General features: G+C 39.3%; 1 protein-coding gene across 2 annotated transcripts in view; it reads left to right on the top strand.

Annotated features, from left to right (window-relative positions):
- The window catches only part of DSCAM (DS cell adhesion molecule), a gene marked incomplete at both ends in the record, with an annotated part of 750,319 nt that overhangs the window by 115,243 nt on the left and 615,924 nt on the right, over nt 1–19,152 (top strand). For both annotated transcript variants that reach the window (XM_079923135.1, XM_079923136.1), the window contains 2 exons: nt 9,221–9,538; nt 18,322–18,468. In XM_079923135.1, the coding sequence (XP_079779261.1) occupies nt 9,221–9,538; nt 18,322–18,468 (465 nt within the window). The remainder of the gene's footprint in view (nt 1–9,220; nt 9,539–18,321; nt 18,469–19,152) is intronic.

Raw genomic sequence — 19,152 nt, 5'->3', positions numbered from 1 at the left:
AGTCTTAATGAATTGGGTGAAGGATGGTGAAGTATTCCAGCAAGGCATTCAGTATCTGTGCTGGCTCTGAGGTGGGAGTGGGTTTCCCAAAGCACTGAGGAGGCTGGCCTGGCTGAACCCTAGCAAACCATCAGTATGAGGTAAGATTGAATTTTTTCTATGCACAATTTTTTAACATCAAAATATACAAGAAGGCAGATAAAATCTCAACAAAGAACATTGATATATCAACCCAATGGCAATCAGCACTAAAAAAGAAAGAAACCCAGTTCTCAATTTTCCTTCTGGATTTGATATTCCTCCCTCCAATTCTAGCAGAGTTGCTTTATGTACTTTGAAGTTTTTATTAGATACATAAACATTTAGGATGTAATGTATTCTTGAGTTGATCACTTTATCATTAGAAAAAAACATCTTAGTAACATTCCTTATCCTGAAATCTACTTTGATATTAGTGTAGCCACTCCAGCTTTCTTTTGAGTAGTGTTAGCATGGTATATTTTTCTATCCCTTTAATTTTAATCTACTTTTTTTTGTATTTAAAATGAGTTTCTCCTGGATTACATATTATTAAATCTTGATTTTTCATCAATCTGACATTTTCTGCCTTTCAATTGGAGTGTTTAGGCCATTTATATTTAATGTGAACACCAATTTGGTTAGGTTTAAATCTACCATCTTGATAATGCTTCCTATTTATTTCATCCACTCTGTTTTTTTTTTCTTTTGTATTAATGGAATTTTTTTAATGATCAATTTTATCTACATGAATGGTTTAATATCTAAGTTTTGCTTTGTTTTTTAAGTGTTTGCTTTAGGATTTACAATATAAATCTTTAAACTAACATGGCCTGCTTTCAAATAATACTACAACACGATGTACAGTAGAAGAAACTTAAGACAGTAGATTGTCATTCTCCTCCTCCCACCTGCCTTCATGCTGATATTGTCATTCATTTTATCTCTCTATATATGTTACACTCCAAAATACATTATTATCAATTTTGCTTTAAACACTAAACTGTCTTTTGATTATTCTTTTAAAATGAAGAAATGTGTTTTGTATATTTACCCATATATTTATCATTTTTGTTAGTCTTCATTATTTTTGAGAAGTCAAAAATGTCTATCTGGTAACATTTTCCTTTTGCCTGAAGGACTTCCATTAACATTCCTTGTACTGCTGATCCATTGTCAATGAATTCCCTAAGTATTTGGATGTCTGAAAAGTCATTTTTATTGCCTTCATTTATAATTTTTTTTTTTTGACTGGGCATAGAATTTTAGATTGGACGTTTTTTTTCTTTCTAAATAATACTTTAAATTTTCTTTCTCTTCACTGTCTTTTGGCTTGCATTGTTTCTGTCACTGTCTTTTGGCTTGCATTTGGCTTGCATTGTTTTGGCTTGCATTGTTTCTGATAAGTCTGGCATCATTCTTACCTTTGTTTCTCCACATGCTATGTGTATGTTTTTAAATGGCTGCATTTAATATTTTTCTCTTTTTTACTAGCTTTCAGCAATTGAATTATGATGTGTCATGGTGTGATTTTCTTTGTGTTTCTTCTGTTTGGTGTTCATTGAATTTATGGGGTATTTAGGGTTCTGGCATTCCTTAAATTTTGAAAATGTTAGATATTAATTCTTAAAAAAAATTTCTGTCTGACCTCCTCCCTTGTGGAATTCCAATTATACCTATATTAGGCCACACGATATTGTCTCACATCTCACTGATTTTATGTTTACTGTCTTTAAGCCTGTTTTCTTTGTCTTTCAATTTGTGTAGTTTCTATTGCTCTGCCTTCTGGTTTATTGATATTTTCTTCTGCAAGGTATAATCTGCTGTTAATTCCATTTGCCTGTGTTTCATTTCATATAGTGTATTTTTCATCTCAGGAAGTTTCATTTTTGGCTATTTTTATAGTCTCCATTTCTCTCATCAGTATTCCCTTGCTTTCCCTTACCATCTTGATGATATTGGGAGAATATTTATAATAGCTATTTTAATGTCCATGCCTGCTAATTCTGTCACCTGTCATTTCCGTGTCTGCTTCTATTGAATACATTTACTTCTGATAATAGGTCATATTTTCCTGCTTGTCTCCAATTGTTTTATTGGATGTCAGATATTGTAAACTTTACATGATTGATTATTGGATTTTGTTTCTTTTCATTAACGAGCATTGAAATTTGTTGGTTGTGCAGTTAAGTTACTTGAACTCAATTGAATGCCTTCTGGAATCCATACTGGGATCCCTTTTAAACTTTGTTATGATTAATTTGGCCCCCATGTTAGTGATCATACACTTCTGAGTACTCTATCTGGTACCCCATATATTAGTTCTTTCCTCTCTGGTTGGAACATGAACTAGTGCCTCCCCTGTGTGAGCTTCAGGAATTTTCCAGCTGCTCCTTTCTGGTGTTTCTTTGCAGCATCAGTAGTTTCCTCACACACCTGTAAATATCTGTCCACAGCTAAAGACTCACCAAAAGGAAACTTCTTCAGATTGTTGGAGTTCCCTCTCCACGCAACTTCCATCTCTTTGCTTTGTAAATCCAGTGTGTGGCCTCCCCAGGCTTCAACTCAGAAATTCCACCAAGTTCTATTTAGGTTTCTCCTTTTGGGATGATTTGTGAATTTTCTCCAGGCATTAAGCTGGATGCTAGTGGGCCCCATCTCATTTGTTTCCTTCTTTTACAGCTTACTGTTTTGTATTGCATGAATGTTTACATAGAAGAGGGTAAATCCACTTCCTGTTTTGTTTCATTTTGTTTTATCATGGACAAAGACAGAATTTCATAGTTTTAAGTTCTGGGTCATTATGAAGTTTTATCCAATTCTTATTTGGACAGTTCTGTTGTTGCTTTAGTGCTGGGGAATAGATAGAATGACTGAAATATATTAGAGTTAAATGCACAATTGCTGTAACATATGAGCATATTTTTATAACCTAACTTGGAATTATTTCATAGACGTTTGGAATGCTTTCCAAGTCATTATGAGACCATCCATTTATCTGCTTTCAGATTGTCTGATCAAGATGACACTAAATTTCAAAGCATTTATTCAAATGTGAAAACATTTTGGAGTCTCAGAATCAGCTAAGTGTTATGCTTTCTAGATAATATTTACCTGAGGCTTAGGTATATTCCTTTTCATTTGGGAAGAGCTTTATAGAAGCAGTTCATTTTACTAAGCATATACACTTACAGATTCCTATGAAATCAATAAAATTATTTTGATCCTAAATAGTATTTTCATTCAAAATAGATATACTCAATTTGCATGTTTTCTGATCTCTGTGAAGCAATTGACACAGTTGAAAACGGCTGGTTGACATTTCACAATGCTGTCCTTTTGTTTCTAAGGCATCATTTTCTCTAACATTTTGGCTACTTATCTCATAACATCTCCTTTATCTTCATGATGTTTCTCTCTTTTCCCATTTCTTTAAAATATTTAATTTTTTTAAATATTTAATGTTTTAAGTCAAGTATAGAATACATACAGAGGAGTGTGCTTTTCACAGAGTACAGCTAAATGAAATTTTCATCAGCTGAACACATCAGTGTACCCAGCACCCAGGTCAAGAAAATGAACACAGACAGCAGCCTGGATGCCACCTCATGCCATTTCTATTCTCTGTGTCCACCCCATGAATAACTATTATCCTGACTCTTAACATCATAGATTAGTTTTTCCTATTTTATGCTTGGTATCAATGGAATAATAATGTATGCACTCTTGTTGTGTCTGTTTACTTTCCTTCAACTTTATGGTTGTGGTTTCATAATAGTTTTGTAATTGTAGATTGTTCATTCTTATTTTTATATAATGATTTGAGGTGCAAATATATAACAATATATTTATCCATTTTTTACTACTGATGGATATTGTGAGTGGTTTCCAGTTTGGGACTCACAAATAGTAATGCTGTGAATATTCCAGTATGTAATATTTATGAGCATACGCATGCATTTCTGTTGGATAAATACCTATGAATCGAATTGTTGAGTCATAGGGTAGGCATAGGTTTAGCTGTAGTCATTACTGAGGAACAGTTTTCCATAATGACCTTATCAATTTACATTCCCGCTTGCAGTGTATGTGCTTCATGTTGCTTCACATCCTTGGGACACTCAATATAGTCTGTCTTTTCCATTTTAGTCATTGTTGTGTAGTGGTAACTCCTTGTGCTTTTAATTTGCATTTCCCTGATGACTAGTGACTTTGAGGTGTTTTTTTTTTTCATGTGCTTGTTGGCCATTTATATATTGGCCTTTGTGAAGTGACCATCTAAGCCTTTTGCCCATTTGTAATTAGATTATGGTTTTCTTATTGACCTGGAGGAGTTCATTATGTATTTCGGGTGCAAGTCCATGGTCATATATCCTTTGCTCACCTTTTATGTATTAACTATCCCTGAGGATCCATCTCCATTTTTTTTTTTTTGTCTCTTCTTGTTCTTCACACTCTCCTTGATAAATCTCACCCAATGATGGGCTTCAGCTTCCCTGACTGTGGAATCTCTGTCTGAGATCTTGCACTCCGATTCCCAGCTGGCTAGTGGGTGGCCCCGAGGCAGTGCCCCCTTAACTTCAGTAGAACTGGCACTGTCATTTCCTTCCCACAGCTGGCTCTGCCTTGTATGTTCTCCATCTGCGTTCATAGTGTAACTATGCAACCAGGCATGCAAGCTATTAAATTTGGATCACATTGACTTGTTCCTTATCCTCCCTCACTCTCGTTACTTCTGTGCCCTGCCCACACTTTCTGGCAGGACCATATCAGACACACCTGTAGAGTTAGGCTCTCTCCTCCCTTCACAGCACCAAAGCCCCGGAGGGCCTGGGCCACCCACAGCAGCCCAGCCAAACTTCCTGCCGCCAGTTTTCATCCCCACCCCCATCCAGCGTTCACTTTCCAAAACGACAATCTGGAAAATTGCTTGTTCTGTGTCAAAACTTTCATTGGCTCCCGACTTTTTAAACAGTTTTATTGAGATATAATTTACATACAGTAACATTCATCTGTTTGTACAGTTCAGTGGGTTTTTTTTTTTTTTTGGTAAATTCAAAGATATGCACAAGCTTCATCACAGCTAATTTTAGACCACTGTAATAACTTCAGAAAGACACACTGCGTCCTTTAGCTGTCACCCTTCTCCCCAGCCCCTCACCTCTACCCATAAGTAAACCATTCATCTACTTTCTATCTCTGTAGAGTTCCCTGTTCTGGACATTTCATGTGCATGTAATCACACAGTACGTGCTCTTTTGTGACTCACTCTTTTCACTGAGCATAATGTTATCAAGAGTTGTCCATGTCTGTAACACATATTAGTATTTCATTTATCTCTATTGCTGAGTAAAATTCCATTGCATGGATATACCAGCTTTTGTTTATCCATTCTTCAGTTGATGGGCACTGGAGTTGTTTCCACATTTGTCTAGTATAAATAACGCTGCTTTGAACATCTGTGTACAAATTTTTGCATGGACATATGCATTCGCTTCGCCTGTGTGTATGCCTAGGAATGGGGCTCCCTCTTGTCCTACCGTCTTCAGAATTAAGCACATGCCTCTTAGCTTGAGATCTGACACCCCTTATGATCCAGACTTCTGAAATAGAAGCTCCCAGGATCACCCTCCAAGCCTCGGTCCTTAGCGTGTCCCAAGGCCTTAGCAAGCGCCACATACTTACTAGGTGCTGAATATGTATGTACAGAATAAATGAATATAAAGAACCTCAAGCTTCTTCTCCCAAATCTGTGTCACTGTTGGTTCTGCCCTCAAGTTCCTGGTATCCAGTGTCCTCTCACTTCTCTCCTGCCTGTGACAACTCAGTGTCCTACTATGTTAATGCCTCTGCCTAGAATCCGTTTTTCCCTCTCCTTTGAGGATCTACCCTTATCTTCCCCAGGTTGGGTTAGTTTCTCTATCTTTTATGCATCTGTAGCACTTTGTTGATAACTCTGTCACAGCACTCCGCAAAATATATAATTATCGCTGATCTCGTTACATGACCATGGTACCCTCTAGACCAAAAATTCCTTAAAAGCAGTAGCGTGACTCCTGAAAATATGTGTAACTGTGACCTTGCACAAGGCCTGGTATATAACAGGTGCTCAATAAATACTGTCACATGAATAACTGATTGTATCATTGCTTCCTGCAAAGTTTCTCCCATGTTTCTTCTTTTCACTTTGCCGTGTGTAGATTTTAAAGAAAGCAATATTGACTTATTTTTCTTTTTAGTGTAACATTCTCCTTTATGTTTGTCATGGGAGTCTTGGTTATACCATCTGTTATAACGATAAAAAAATATGGAGAAATCTGCAAACGAAGAAACAATTCTCCAAAGCCCCTTCCTTTTATGCCCTTAGCATTCGTACGCCAGGATTTTATACCTTGAATCTCACAACAAGATTCTGCCAAGCATTTTGTTTAGCTCTCAGTTAATAAACTGCAGTTATATTCAAGGAACTTTCACACACACACACACACACACACACACACACACACACACACACACTTAAAATTCACATTAAGATCGCCCATGCCCTTACTGGAGGGAGCAAATGTTACTGTATTTAAAGTGCATTCAGCACTCCATAAAAAGAAGTACTATTATTTAAGCAGATGGATGGTCCCTTAGATGGAAGAAATAAAGGCTGTTGGAATATAGTTTGGGTTCTCTTTTGCCTGTGACCATATGATGTGAATCTTAGAAAGTGAGTTTATGTTATGTTATTAAACCCAGTGGTGCGAAATAGAAAGACTAATGTGAAATATCTAAAAATTGTAAGGAGAAATGACAGTAATCCCCCATAGGTCACTTATTTCTTTAACTACTAGGATTAAACATTTGTTTTGCATTTTTCTCACAGTCATTTAAGTAATTTCATAGGCTGGCTCTTAGAATGTGGTTGACAATAGAAAACTATATATTTAATTAAATATTTCTTACATACATTCACATTTTCGAAGACTGCTATTCTTAACAAGGCCACTTTTAGGACACAAGAGAATAAATTCAAATACAACTAAATTTTACTTAGTTTGAATCGCCTACAATTCAGTTGACAGAAGAGTAACGGGGGGGGGGGAGGGAAAAAAAGAATTGAGGTGGAATTAGCCTCAGGAGTGACAGTTACCTCGTTCCTAGCAATATGTTTGGGGTGATGTCAGTTTCCTAAAAAGCTCAAAACCACAGTGCTACTATCAGCATTTTTATTTGAGCTGAAAGCTACAATGTTTAACTCTTAACTATGCTTCTGGTCTGAACCAGTTTCTCAGTTAGCAATGCTTTCCATATTCTGATTTATGGAGCATTGCTAAAGGCTTTAGTTATGGTTGGGGAAGAAAACCATCAAACAGTTACTACTTGATGAATACCCCTGCCTGTCTTCTCTTAGAGTAAATCTGTCACTTTTACGAAGTGTAGTTTTCTCTGCCATTTTTTGACTAATGGAGTTCACTCTGCTGCCAGCTCAGAGATAGGCAGCATGGGCCGTGGGCAAACTCGTGGTCACCGCTAGTTACAGAGACCAAGAGAAAGCAGGTGGATCTCCAAGTAAGCTATCTGGAGTAGGGCAAATCTCATGAACACAGCTTCCCCACGATCTGGCTTTGTACAATAAAGGCAGCCATGCAATGAAATAAAATCTTCATCAGGGAGGCTGAATCCTGGCTCTGCAACCTCCTACCCTGAATCCTTGCTCCAGTGACAGCCCCTCTGAGTCTCCATCTCATCCTCTGTGAAGCAGAGCCTGGGCTCACCTGGCAGGACTGCTGTGCATAGGAGTAAATGAAATAACACTTCAAGTCTCATAACATTGCCTGACATGGCTTGGGCACTCAGTGATCGTTACTCTCATCTCTGCCCGGTGAGATTAATTCCAAATGTCTAGGGCTTCTTTACTCTCTTGTGACTATGTGACCTGGTATGCATTTGTTCTCAGAAAGCCATGTATAAACACCAGTGTCTAAAAGGTAGGTCTTCACGGCACTTATACGCCTTTTGTTTAATATTTGGATTCAAGAAACTGAGTTTCTTTGCTTCATGTAAAGGACACTCTACAACTGTAAATGAGGGCAATGTAAGCAGTCAATAAATGCATGAAAACATTTGTAGACACTTTATTGGTGGTAATTAAACTAGAAACAAGTAGCCCAGGTCAGGGAACTAGTTAAGAAAATCACATTATATAAATTGTGCAGGTGCCTGTAACTTATCGTCTGCCCTCTGTATCCGTAGTTCCTCTGCATCTGAAGATCCAACCAACCGCAGGTGGTGTAATACGGTAGTATTTCCTATTGACAACAGTCTGTGTATAAGTGGACCCACGCAGTTCAAACCAGTGTTGCTCAAGGTCAGCTGTACTTAATGAAGTCCGTGAAACATGGCATTATGTGTACGAAACAATGTTATGAGCATGAAACAGAGTCTGTAAAAACTGCATGTTTCATGTGTGCACATTATGACGTAGTATAATTATATAGGCAGGTAGGTGGATGGGCCAGAAGAGAAGAATCGGAACAGAATCTGCCATAGGCTGGTGGAATTGAATGATACTTTGTTGAAGGTCTCTTTATCATTGCAACATATTTTCAATAATAAAATGCATTGTTGATTGGACTTGATTTTCGGAAAACCAACTGTCCTTTTAAAAATGCTTTACATATGATCTTCAATTTTAATTTTTAAAATTTGTGGCTAATTTCGTTCAACGTTAGCTCTCAATGTACCTTTCAACCAGAGCAATTTGATCCTAGCAACCGGATCTAGTTATTCAGTCATGTAGCTTCTTCTTCCTAAGCCGCCACGGGATGTTCTGCTCTGTGCCCCAGATAATAGTGTGAGCAAATGACAATGTTGTTCTCATGGGCCTTACCTTCTAGAAGGGGAGACAGACAATAAGTGAATACAAAACCCAATATAAATTCCAATAGTGGTCAGTACCATGGAGACAGAACAGGGCATGGGACATAGAGCTGAAGAGTAATCTATTTAAAGTTTAAGACCCAGGATAATGTAACTCGTGTACAAACTATGAAGATGGTGCCTCTCTGTCCACAGTAGGTTGAGCAATTTCGAATGATTTGGTTTTAGTTGAGCCTCGTGTCTGTTTCTCAGAATAACCTCTTGATGCCATTGATCGAAGGACGAGTTCAGAAGGTGCACTTTACTGACATATTCTTGTGTTGTCTTCTTGTAGTTTTCAGTGAGGACCTTCACTCCAGCCTCTACTTTGTCAATGCATCTCTGCAAGAGGTAGTGTTTGCGAGCACCACGGGGACCCTGGTGCCCTGCCCTGCTGCAGGCATCCCTCCTGTGTCTCTCAGATGGTACCTAGCAACGGGCGAGGAGATCTACGATGTCCCCGGGATCCGCCACGTCCACCCCAACGGCACTCTCCAAATTTTCCCCTTCCCTCCTTCAAGCTTTAGTACCTTAATCCATGATAATACTTACTATTGCACAGCTGAAAATCCTTCAGGGAAAATTCGAAGTCAGGATGTCCACATCAAGGCTGGTGAGTACGGCTCCTCAACCTTTTTTCGTTCTCTGCCTGCTGGGGGTCCAGGTGGGCAATGACAAATACTAAAATGCCATCAGCTGAGAACCAATGAAAATCCTATCCTTAGTTCACTCTTCTAATGGCTGCTTTGAGATGTCAGAGTGCCTTACATTTTTGAAATGAAAACTCGAAACTAGTGGTTCTCTTCCTCAGGGAAACAAACATGCACAGGCCTGCAAATATCACCTCTAGCTTTTCGCTGACTGATTTTATTCAACATTTCTGCTATTTGAACAAGACACGTCAAAAAAGCATTCAATGCATTTGTAAACCTTTGCAACTCTATTTCTGTAAATCACTAAACACTGTGGAAGTGGGGAAAATCCTGCTGTGGCACTGACATTAAGTTTGCAGTACAATTCGTGGGTCGGTTTTAATGTTGTCACTCAACAAATATTCCTTGAGCTTCTATTTTGATTCAGACACTGTGCCAGGTGCAGGGAGTAGATGGGTAAAAAGGCCTGGTACATGGCCTCATGGACATCATCCTTATGAGGGAGTCAGACAATGGACAGATAAAGTTGGGTCAAAGGTTATAATGGAGAGTTGGCCTCTGTCCCAGTCACTATGACATTTGCTGAGTATATTGTAAAAAATTGGGGAGAGAGAATCATCAGCTGAGAATCTATGAAAACCCTGTCATCCATTCAGTGTGATACTGATGGATGCTTTGAGATGTCAGAGCATCTTTTGACTGGATTTTGGAGTGCCTTACGTTGCTGGAACTAAAACTTGAAATTAGTGATATCAAGTTAGTAAGGTCTAAACTATATTCTGGACTTACTGTCTTTTGACCAGTTGATACAGTGACTGAAACTTTCAGTGCGTCCAGCTCATTGTGTTTGTTTCCTGTCTCCCTCTTCACTCCTCCCCACCCAACTCTGTCCCAGAGGCAGGCAGTGTGGGGAGTGAGGAAGACAAAGGGAGGACAGAGGACAAGGAATTTTACTGAAATAAACCATAGCATCAATGTTTATCGTCAGTAAAATAGCATCAGTCTAATATTCTTCTGTTCCTTGTGAAATAAAAAGGGCCCTTTTAACATTTTTGACTGTGTCACATGTTGCTGGAATGTTGTCAATAACTAAACCCTGAATTGGTTATGTTCCTTTTAACATCATACTGTATTTTCATTGCCATTGATACAAGCCAAACCAGGAATACAGCCTGAGGTTCACAGACGTCAAAAATCGTACATACAGGACATATTGTGTCATTCTGTAGATTTACTAAAGCCCCCCAAAACATACACACAACTAGACACCAGTTAGAAAGCAGTGTTTTTATTATTTTTTTTAAGCCTAGGCTTTCAAATCCTATGGTAAACTGACATAATGGAGTGACTAGGAAAAGAGAATGTGACCTTGACTATTGACGTATATACCAGGTAGCTGGGGGAAACTTTGTAATAATTTCTGCAGCAAGTGTGGAGGTGCCGTTTGAAGACATCACAACACGAGCAAAATATGAAATGTTTCTGAATTCCTGCATGTGATCTCTTTGATGTAAGCAATCAAACATTAGACCGTGACTCACTCTGCTAGCTAGTCATTTCCCAGCTATATTTTGATCTCCATGACATGCTCATGAATTTCAAGACATGCACCAAAATGCATTTAAGAAAGGAAGAAAAAGGTTGGCTTTCATCAAGAGAGATGAAAAGTTGATACCCCGAATAATTAAAATGAAGCAAATGAAATTTGTATAGGAACTTCTAAACCTGACAAACAGGGAGACATCGCGAATGCCTTTTACCTGGCAGGCTAACAAGTTTAATGGTGTGTCATAAAAACATCTTCATAAACTACAAAGTACCACTTATAGTAAAACCTGGAACTTCAAACAGCTATACTTGTCTGTATGAATCTGCTATTTCTGTCTTGGGTTTCCTGTCAGATAAAAGAATTAAATGCTTACTTCTGTTTTAACTGCTATTTTCTAAATTTCTCATAGAATTGATTGTCTTTGCATGACCACGTAGGTTTTAAAGGGATGGAAGTTCCATCATCTTGTCTGGCATCTATGCTACCCCCACCCCTTCCACTGAGTTATGTGATTTCTGTCTGTGTGCTGTTATTCTTGACATCTAAGGCCCATCATACACATGATTGCTCTGTCAGTTTGAACTTACAAGATGGATAGTCATGTTGCCCCATTGAAATTACCTTTCTCATTTAATTTTCCTTCTTAATATGAACACATTATAGTTGTAGTAGTCTTTTAGATTATTTATTGGATGCCGGAAAATCTGGTTTCATCACTTTTATGTAGATGCTAGTACAAAACTGGATGGCTGTTCAGAAGGGCAGGTGAGGGATGTGTATGTTACCCAATGATGGCTGTAGTGCAGGTTTGAGTGGAATGAGCACTGACTCAGGGGTATCCTCCTGTGTATCGGGTCATCTGAAATGTCTGTGTGCCTCTAGGTTGGCATTGGAATTTTCCTGGAATAATCCATTAGGTAAATGGCTTCATCATCTCTCCTTTGTAAGTACAGGGAATTCTTATTCTTAACAGTTTTCAGTGACTTTGACTTAGGTCTGACTGTCAACAAAACAGGGAAGGTTCATACATCTTGTCTCCTTAATCAGCAATCCTAGTTCTCCTTCACATAAAATACTTTCTTGCCCTTTTTGTTCTAAGGAGTGAAATGCACACGGGTCCCTTGAAGCAGTACTGCCCTGCCCATGCCGCATTTCTACTTAGCAAACGGTAATCAGCTATATGACCTTGGTCAAGTCAAAACATTTCTAGTGATTGTTTCCTCCTTAGTGAACTGTGCTTAATAACATTTGACTGGGGCTTCTGCGTATGGCCGAGATCGAGTAGCAGAGACAAAATGTACCCTTTTATCTGAAACAACAACAGCACACAGACAGAAATCAAATCATCAATCTAATCAGTCTAATTAAAAGAAAATATCAGAAGAAAGCTGGAGTAACTATGTCAATATTAAACAAAGTATATTTCAGAGCAAAGAATATTACAAGGGCTAAAGAAGGTCATTTTGTAAAAAAAAGTTCAATTAATTAAGAGGGTATGACTATTATAAATTATATGCGCCTATAAGAGAACTTTAAAATACATGAAGTAAAAGCTGATAGAACTGCAAGAAGAAACAGACAAATCAAACCTTATAGTTAGAGATTTCAATACTCCTCTCTCTCTTTTTTCTTTTTTTTTTTTGCTGTACTTGGGCCTCTCACTGTTGTGGCCTCTCCCGCTGTGGAGCACAGGCTCCGGACACGCAGGCTCAGCGGCCATGGCTCACGGGCCCAGCCGCCCCCCGGCATGTGGGATCCTCCCGGATCGGGGCACGAACCTGCGTCCCCTGCATCAGCAGGCGGACTCCCAATCACTGCGCCACCAGGGAAGCCCCCACTCTCTTAATAACTGCCAGAAATAGACAGAAAATAAGCAAGAATAAAGAATACTTGAATGGCATTGTTAATCAGCTTGACCCAATTGACATTCAAATACAGAACATTCCATCCAGTGATAGCACAATACATATTCTCTTCAAGAAAACACAGATATTTACTAAAATAAATCATATTATGAATGAAACAAGAATCGGACGAATTTAAAAAAAATAAGTCATATAAAGTATGTTCTTTGACTACAATAGAATTAAATTAGAATCACTAACAATAAGATCTCTGGGAAATCCCCAAATATTTGGATACCAAATAATGCACTTCTAAATAATCTGTGTCAAAGAAAAAACAGAAGGTAAATGAGAAAGTATTTTGAGCTGAATAAAAATGAAAGTACAACATCTAATAATTTTGGGAATGTCACTAAAGCAATGCTTAGGAGGAGAAATTTATAATTCTAAAAACTTACATTGGGAAGGAAAAATGGTCTCAAATAGAGATCTCAAGTGGTCTTAACTCCAGAACAAAGAGCAAATTAAAACCAATAAAAGCAAAAAGGAAATAATAAAGATTAGAGTGGAAATCTCTGAAGCCAAAAGTTGTTTCTTTGAAAAACATCAATAAAATTGGTAAGCTGGCCAGACTGAAGAGGAAAATAAGAGAGAAGACAGATTATCAATGTCAAGAATGAGAGGGGTTACATTACTATTCTATAGATATAATCAATATATATGTATAATCATCAATATTCTAGTCAAAATTATACAGATATTTAAATTATAATAGAATTTTAAGAACATGGAGATGTCAATAAATCATATAACTTAGATAAAATGAGAAAGTCTTTGAAAGAAATAAAATGCCAAAACTCATTCAAGAAGAAATAGCTGAATAGCTCCATATCTATTAAAGAATTTGAATTTGTAATAGAAAAATTTCCTACAATGAAATTCCAGGCTCAAATGGATACACTATTTATTCTACCAAATATTTGAGGAGGAAATAATAAAAATTCTACACAAATTCTCCCAGAAAGTTGAAGAGGAAAGACTACTTCCCAAGTTATTTTAGGAGATCAGCATTACCACGATACTAAAACAAAAAAAAGACAAATATTTCTCATGAATATATGTGTAAAAATTCTAAACAAAATTTTAGCAAATTGAATCCAAAACATATAAAAAGGATAATACAACAACATATAAAAAGAGCTTATCTCCAGAATGCAAGGTAGTTTTCACATTTGAAAATTAATCAAGGCAGTTCACCACATTAACATATTAAAAACCATGTGATCATTTCAATAGGTGTGGAAAATCATTGACAAAATACAACATCCTATTATAATAAAAACTCTCAGAAAACTAGGAGTAGAAGAGAAATTTGATTAAAAAACAATAAAAAGATCCTACTACATCTAACATCATACTTAGTGGTGAATGATTAAGTGCTTTCCCCCAAATATGAAGACTGCAAAGATGTGTGCTTTCACCACTTCTATTCGACATTGTACTGGAGGTTGCAGTCAATGCAATATAGCAAGAAAAATAAGTAAAAGACATCCTGATGGTAAAAAGTTCATCCATTTTTATTTGTAGAATCCAATCATTAATTTTAAAAAAATCTGATGGCCTCTACAAAAAAAAACCCTACTGGAACTAAGTGAGTTTATCAAAATGGTGGTGTACAAGATCAACACACACAAACACACAAATTTAAATACTGAAATTGAAACTGAAATCTTGAGAGAGAGATTTTGGGAACTGTGGGCCAAGCACCTTCCATCTTCCATGTGGCCCAGAAAAGCAGAGGAAGCCTATCTGTGGGGAAAGAGGAGGATGAAGCCAGAATCAAAGGGACACAGGCTGTGGGACCCTTCCCAAGGCCCTCTTGCAGGTTCCAGAGCTTGTAGTGTCTTCAGCTCAGGGTAGCTCAGGTAGGCTTCTCCGGCCAGCAGTCAGAGGGACTCAGACAGGTTATGTGCTAGACATTGTGCCAGGTCCTCTAGAGACATCCTCTGTGTTCACTGCACAACTGTGTGAAGTAGATGTTATTTAGATGAAGGACACAGAGGCCTCCGTGAGCCTGTTGCTGGCCGTTCACAGCGGCTGTGGTTGGGAGGCTGGTTTGGCTAAACAGCACTGGACCAGTGTCTCAGTCTCTGGAAGATTTTGTGCTCACTTCCACCTTTCCTCTTCTCCCTGTTTCCTCTCTGCCTCCTCAGTCCTTCTGGTCCTTCAGGGACAGCTCAAGGCACCCAGATTCCCTCCTTCCCAGAACTCCTGTTACCTTCAGTCATTTTCGGGACCGTGCACTTCAGTCTTTGCCTGTTTTCTTCCAGGTGTTCTGCCATGTGGATTTTCTTTCTTTCTTCAGTTAATTATTCCATAAAGTGTGAGGCTCTCCTTAGTCCCTGAGCAGTCCTTGACATGAGGGTGTGTTCAAGATGTAACTGAATATTTAAAGCATCTCCCAAGTTAAGTAATCAGCTACAAAATAAAAGAGCAACCCCCACCCCAGTTTCTATAAAAGTGATGCTGTGCCTTAGGGTCTCATTGTGCCTCAGATAACCATTGCCCCAATAGGATGGACATCGGGCATAAAGCCCTCCTACCTGCACAGAGTCTTCTGGTGTACCTAAGGCATCCTACCCTGGGGCATTTGTTTATGTTTTATCACTTCAGACATAAGGATCAAGGGGGTTGGGAGCAATCTGAATCCAACCTCTTAGGATAGGACCTGCCTTCCTCGGCAATGCCCAGTGCTCCAAACTTTCTCCATCCCATCTTCCCACTTCCTCTGATTGCTGCATAGGCAGATTGGGATCAGGGCTGACTTCATGGGATGGGGCGAGTGTGGTCACACAAGGCTGAGGGCCCTGTGCTCAGGCTTCAAGCTCTCCTGTTGCCATCTTGAAATACTAATGCTTCTATCTTTCCATTTGTGTTTCGTGAGTGAAGTGTGGTGGGAGAATGGAACATGCTCTGGGGACTTTTTTTTCTCAGCTCTTGGAGAGTCCTGTCTCATGCCACCCCACCTGGGGTGGGTTCCCAGCCACCCTTTCCTCAGGCTCTGGGTGCCCCAAGCCCCATTGGCCCTTCACCCATTGGCCCTTCACCCTAACCCCATCCAGTGGCCACTGCTGCCCCTCTGATCCCTGGTGCCCTGAGCCCTTCGCAGCCTCTTCCTCCTTGCCCCATCCAGCAAACACTGGCACCCTGCATCCAGTGGAGGCCTGGGCAGAGGTATGGGTGGAGTGGGTACACAGTGGAGTGTGGTGGAGCCTGTCTCTGCCCCAGGCTAGCAGCACCACAGTGCATTAGCAAGCAACTTGCTGGGGGTAAGCCTCTTGCCCACTTCCCGGTCTCTGCAGGTACTTTCTCTTGTCCCCACCCTTTCCTGTCTGAGACATAGAACTTGGCTCCTTTCCTTGATTTCCATTAAAATTTCCCCCACCATTTGTTTGCCATTTGTTGCCATTTGTTTACTGAAGGTCTGGGGAGATGGAGTGACTTTATAGCTTAGAAACACACATCAGCAAAGACAAACTTAAATTGGACTCATACACCTGCTTAGGTGACCCCATCCCTGTGATAGTGAGCTCTTTCTGTTGGCCTTCGCCATGCTGTCCAGCCCCCTGTTCTCTTCTGTTCTCTGGTCCTTTTCCTATTTTCTGTCTTCTATTCTCCCACTAGGACCAAATTCTCATTCATTGATGAGTTTGATTAATTCATCTGTCTCTTTGTTGCCTCTTTCCAATTTATGACTGTAGACCTCCACTCCCTCAAAAGGGCTATTTCTCGAGGTGTTTTTGTGTACAAAGTCAGTTTCCCCCTCTGCGTATAACAGTGATGTTTCTTGAGTCCCCTGAATGATTGCCCAGTGGACCTCCTGCAGATGTGGAACTGCCACCTGGACCGTCACATCATATTGCACAAAGAGTGCAGGAATGAGGGTCTCAAAAGATTCCTAAACTTCTGAAAGTCTCTCTGGTTTGGGATAGGAATGAAAAAAATTCTCCAAGTTGGGAAAATATTATATAGTAATATTTAAAAATCAGTACTGGGAGCCATCCTCTCATCAATACTCTTAATAATGACATACTCTGATACTAAACTTCTTGGCATATCACAGAGCTAGCACCGATCTTAAAAGTGCTTCTTCTGGAGCGTTATTTACGTCTGCCTATTAGGAGATTTCCCTTTAGAAACTCATTCTTATATCTGTTGGTATATTAATTTCTTTTGAAATTAATTTCATGGCCAGTTTTCTTGACACATATTTGTCCAATAAATGACTAAAACTTTCAGAGAGCTAATTAGATGGTAAGGTAAGTTGTCTCTGTGGATAACTTAGAAAAATCATAGACTTACAGAATTCAGACCTTGAATCTTCCTATCCCAACCCCTCATTTCAAATTTGAGGAAATAAAACTGGAGAAAGAAGTCTTTCGCCCATATTTATAGAGCTGGAGGGAGGCATAACCTGGATTAGACACACCCACGTCTCCTTATCCTGGAAGCAGAGGTCTTCCCCACACCAGGAGATGGTGTGGGTCCAGGTAGCTTTAGGCAAACTGTTCATGGCAGGCATGGTTCCGGACGCTTTAGCCACGTTAACTGATTGAATCATCAAAATTGACTTACTTGGTAGATATTTTTATCAAAATTCCCATTATATGTGTGGCAAGAGAGCTTGCTCACTGTAAAGTGGTAGGGCCTGGATTTGAACCCAGGCAGTTGGGCTTGCAGGGTGGGCACTGGATCCCTGCACCCCTTGCCTCTAGCCTAGACATCTAGTTTGTGGAAGTCCCCTCTGGGCACTTTCTGGGCTACTCCTACTGTTGGGAATGTCTGGGCAGGCTCCCTTAATCAGCACGCTTCCCTAAGTGATAGGAAGCAGAATGATTCTTTACAAAACTGCTTTGCAACTGTCATAAAAATTACTTAGGAAGAGTTGTTTTAATTGTCACCTAGTTTCGAGGATTCCCAGGAGAGGCTGCCTTTCTTGATTTTTTAATTCTTTTCCTTGATAGTCTGACATTTTTTCCTTGGTCCTCAGAGGACATGGAGGGAAGTCTCCCATCATCATAACTTCTGTTTAAGAAACTACTTCCCATGTCCAGATGTGTTTAGAGAGCAGCTTAACTGCTTTTAGATATACTCATGCTTTTTAGTTCTTAGTGTAGTTTATTGTTAACAGAATGAAAGTCTTTAAGACATGAAATGTAGGTTTCTTAAAAATTTTTCTCCAATAAATATATTTGATGCAATTGATACGTGTAAGATACAATGTGATATTCAGATGGGATCCTCTCGGAATGAGCCTGTGTGTTACCGGGGTCCTCTTCTTGCCTTCCAGTTTTACGGGAGCCCTATACAGTCCGTGTGGAGGACCAGAAAACCATGAGAGGCAATGTTGCGGTCTTCAAGTGCATTATCCCCTCCTCGGTGGAGGCGTACATCACTGTCGTCTCATGGGAGAAAGATACCGTCTCACTCATCTCAGGTAGGACAGTGGGCTTCCCGGGCGCAGGGCGCCGGGGCTCGCAGCTTGTTCTGCGTATCGAATTGTGTCTCCGTCTATATGCGCGTCATAATTAAGAATTAGTATGCGGAAAGTTGACGCTGCTGTGTGATTAAATGTGATGTCGGTGTTTTCTGTTGGTTTATGTGGCTCGACTCAGATATTCTGCAGTGAATGGACCGATGGATAGAAATTAGTTCCTTGCGCTATGCGTATAATCATTCTGTTACTTTTAAAAAGGAAATTTTGTTTTTATTTCTGCTCCTGGAAAGAGGAAAGTAGGATTACTGTGTCTGTGAGCGACCTCAGGGCTGGTATCGTGATATTCTCTATAATCTGGAAAATGGAAACCCTGATTTCATGCTGTTCTCACCTTTTCAAATGTCTTCAGAGTTATGTGGCCTCTTTCTTGAAGATTCTATTTGGAATATGTAGTCAGCACTGAAATATATATGTCTATTTATATCTGTATATATATGTAAATAACTAATTTCCTGGTTTATTTTTGGTATCTAGAAATGGTACCACTGAAGTCTAGCTTCTAAGAAGTTGTGGCTCTTCTTTTCTCATAGTTTTTAAGCTGAGTTCTTGGTCCTTTTGCTACTTATCTGGAAAGGCCATGCAGACACTAGGCTCACTTTTTCTGTTTTGCACATCTTTGGGTAA

Source organism: Stenella coeruleoalba (assembly GCF_951394435.1).
Source record: "Stenella coeruleoalba genome assembly, chromosome: 5".
NCBI classification, from domain to species: domain Eukaryota; kingdom Metazoa; phylum Chordata; class Mammalia; order Artiodactyla; family Delphinidae; genus Stenella; species Stenella coeruleoalba.
Note: the sequence above shows the minus strand (reverse complement) of the source record. Positions and strands in the feature narration are given on the sequence as shown.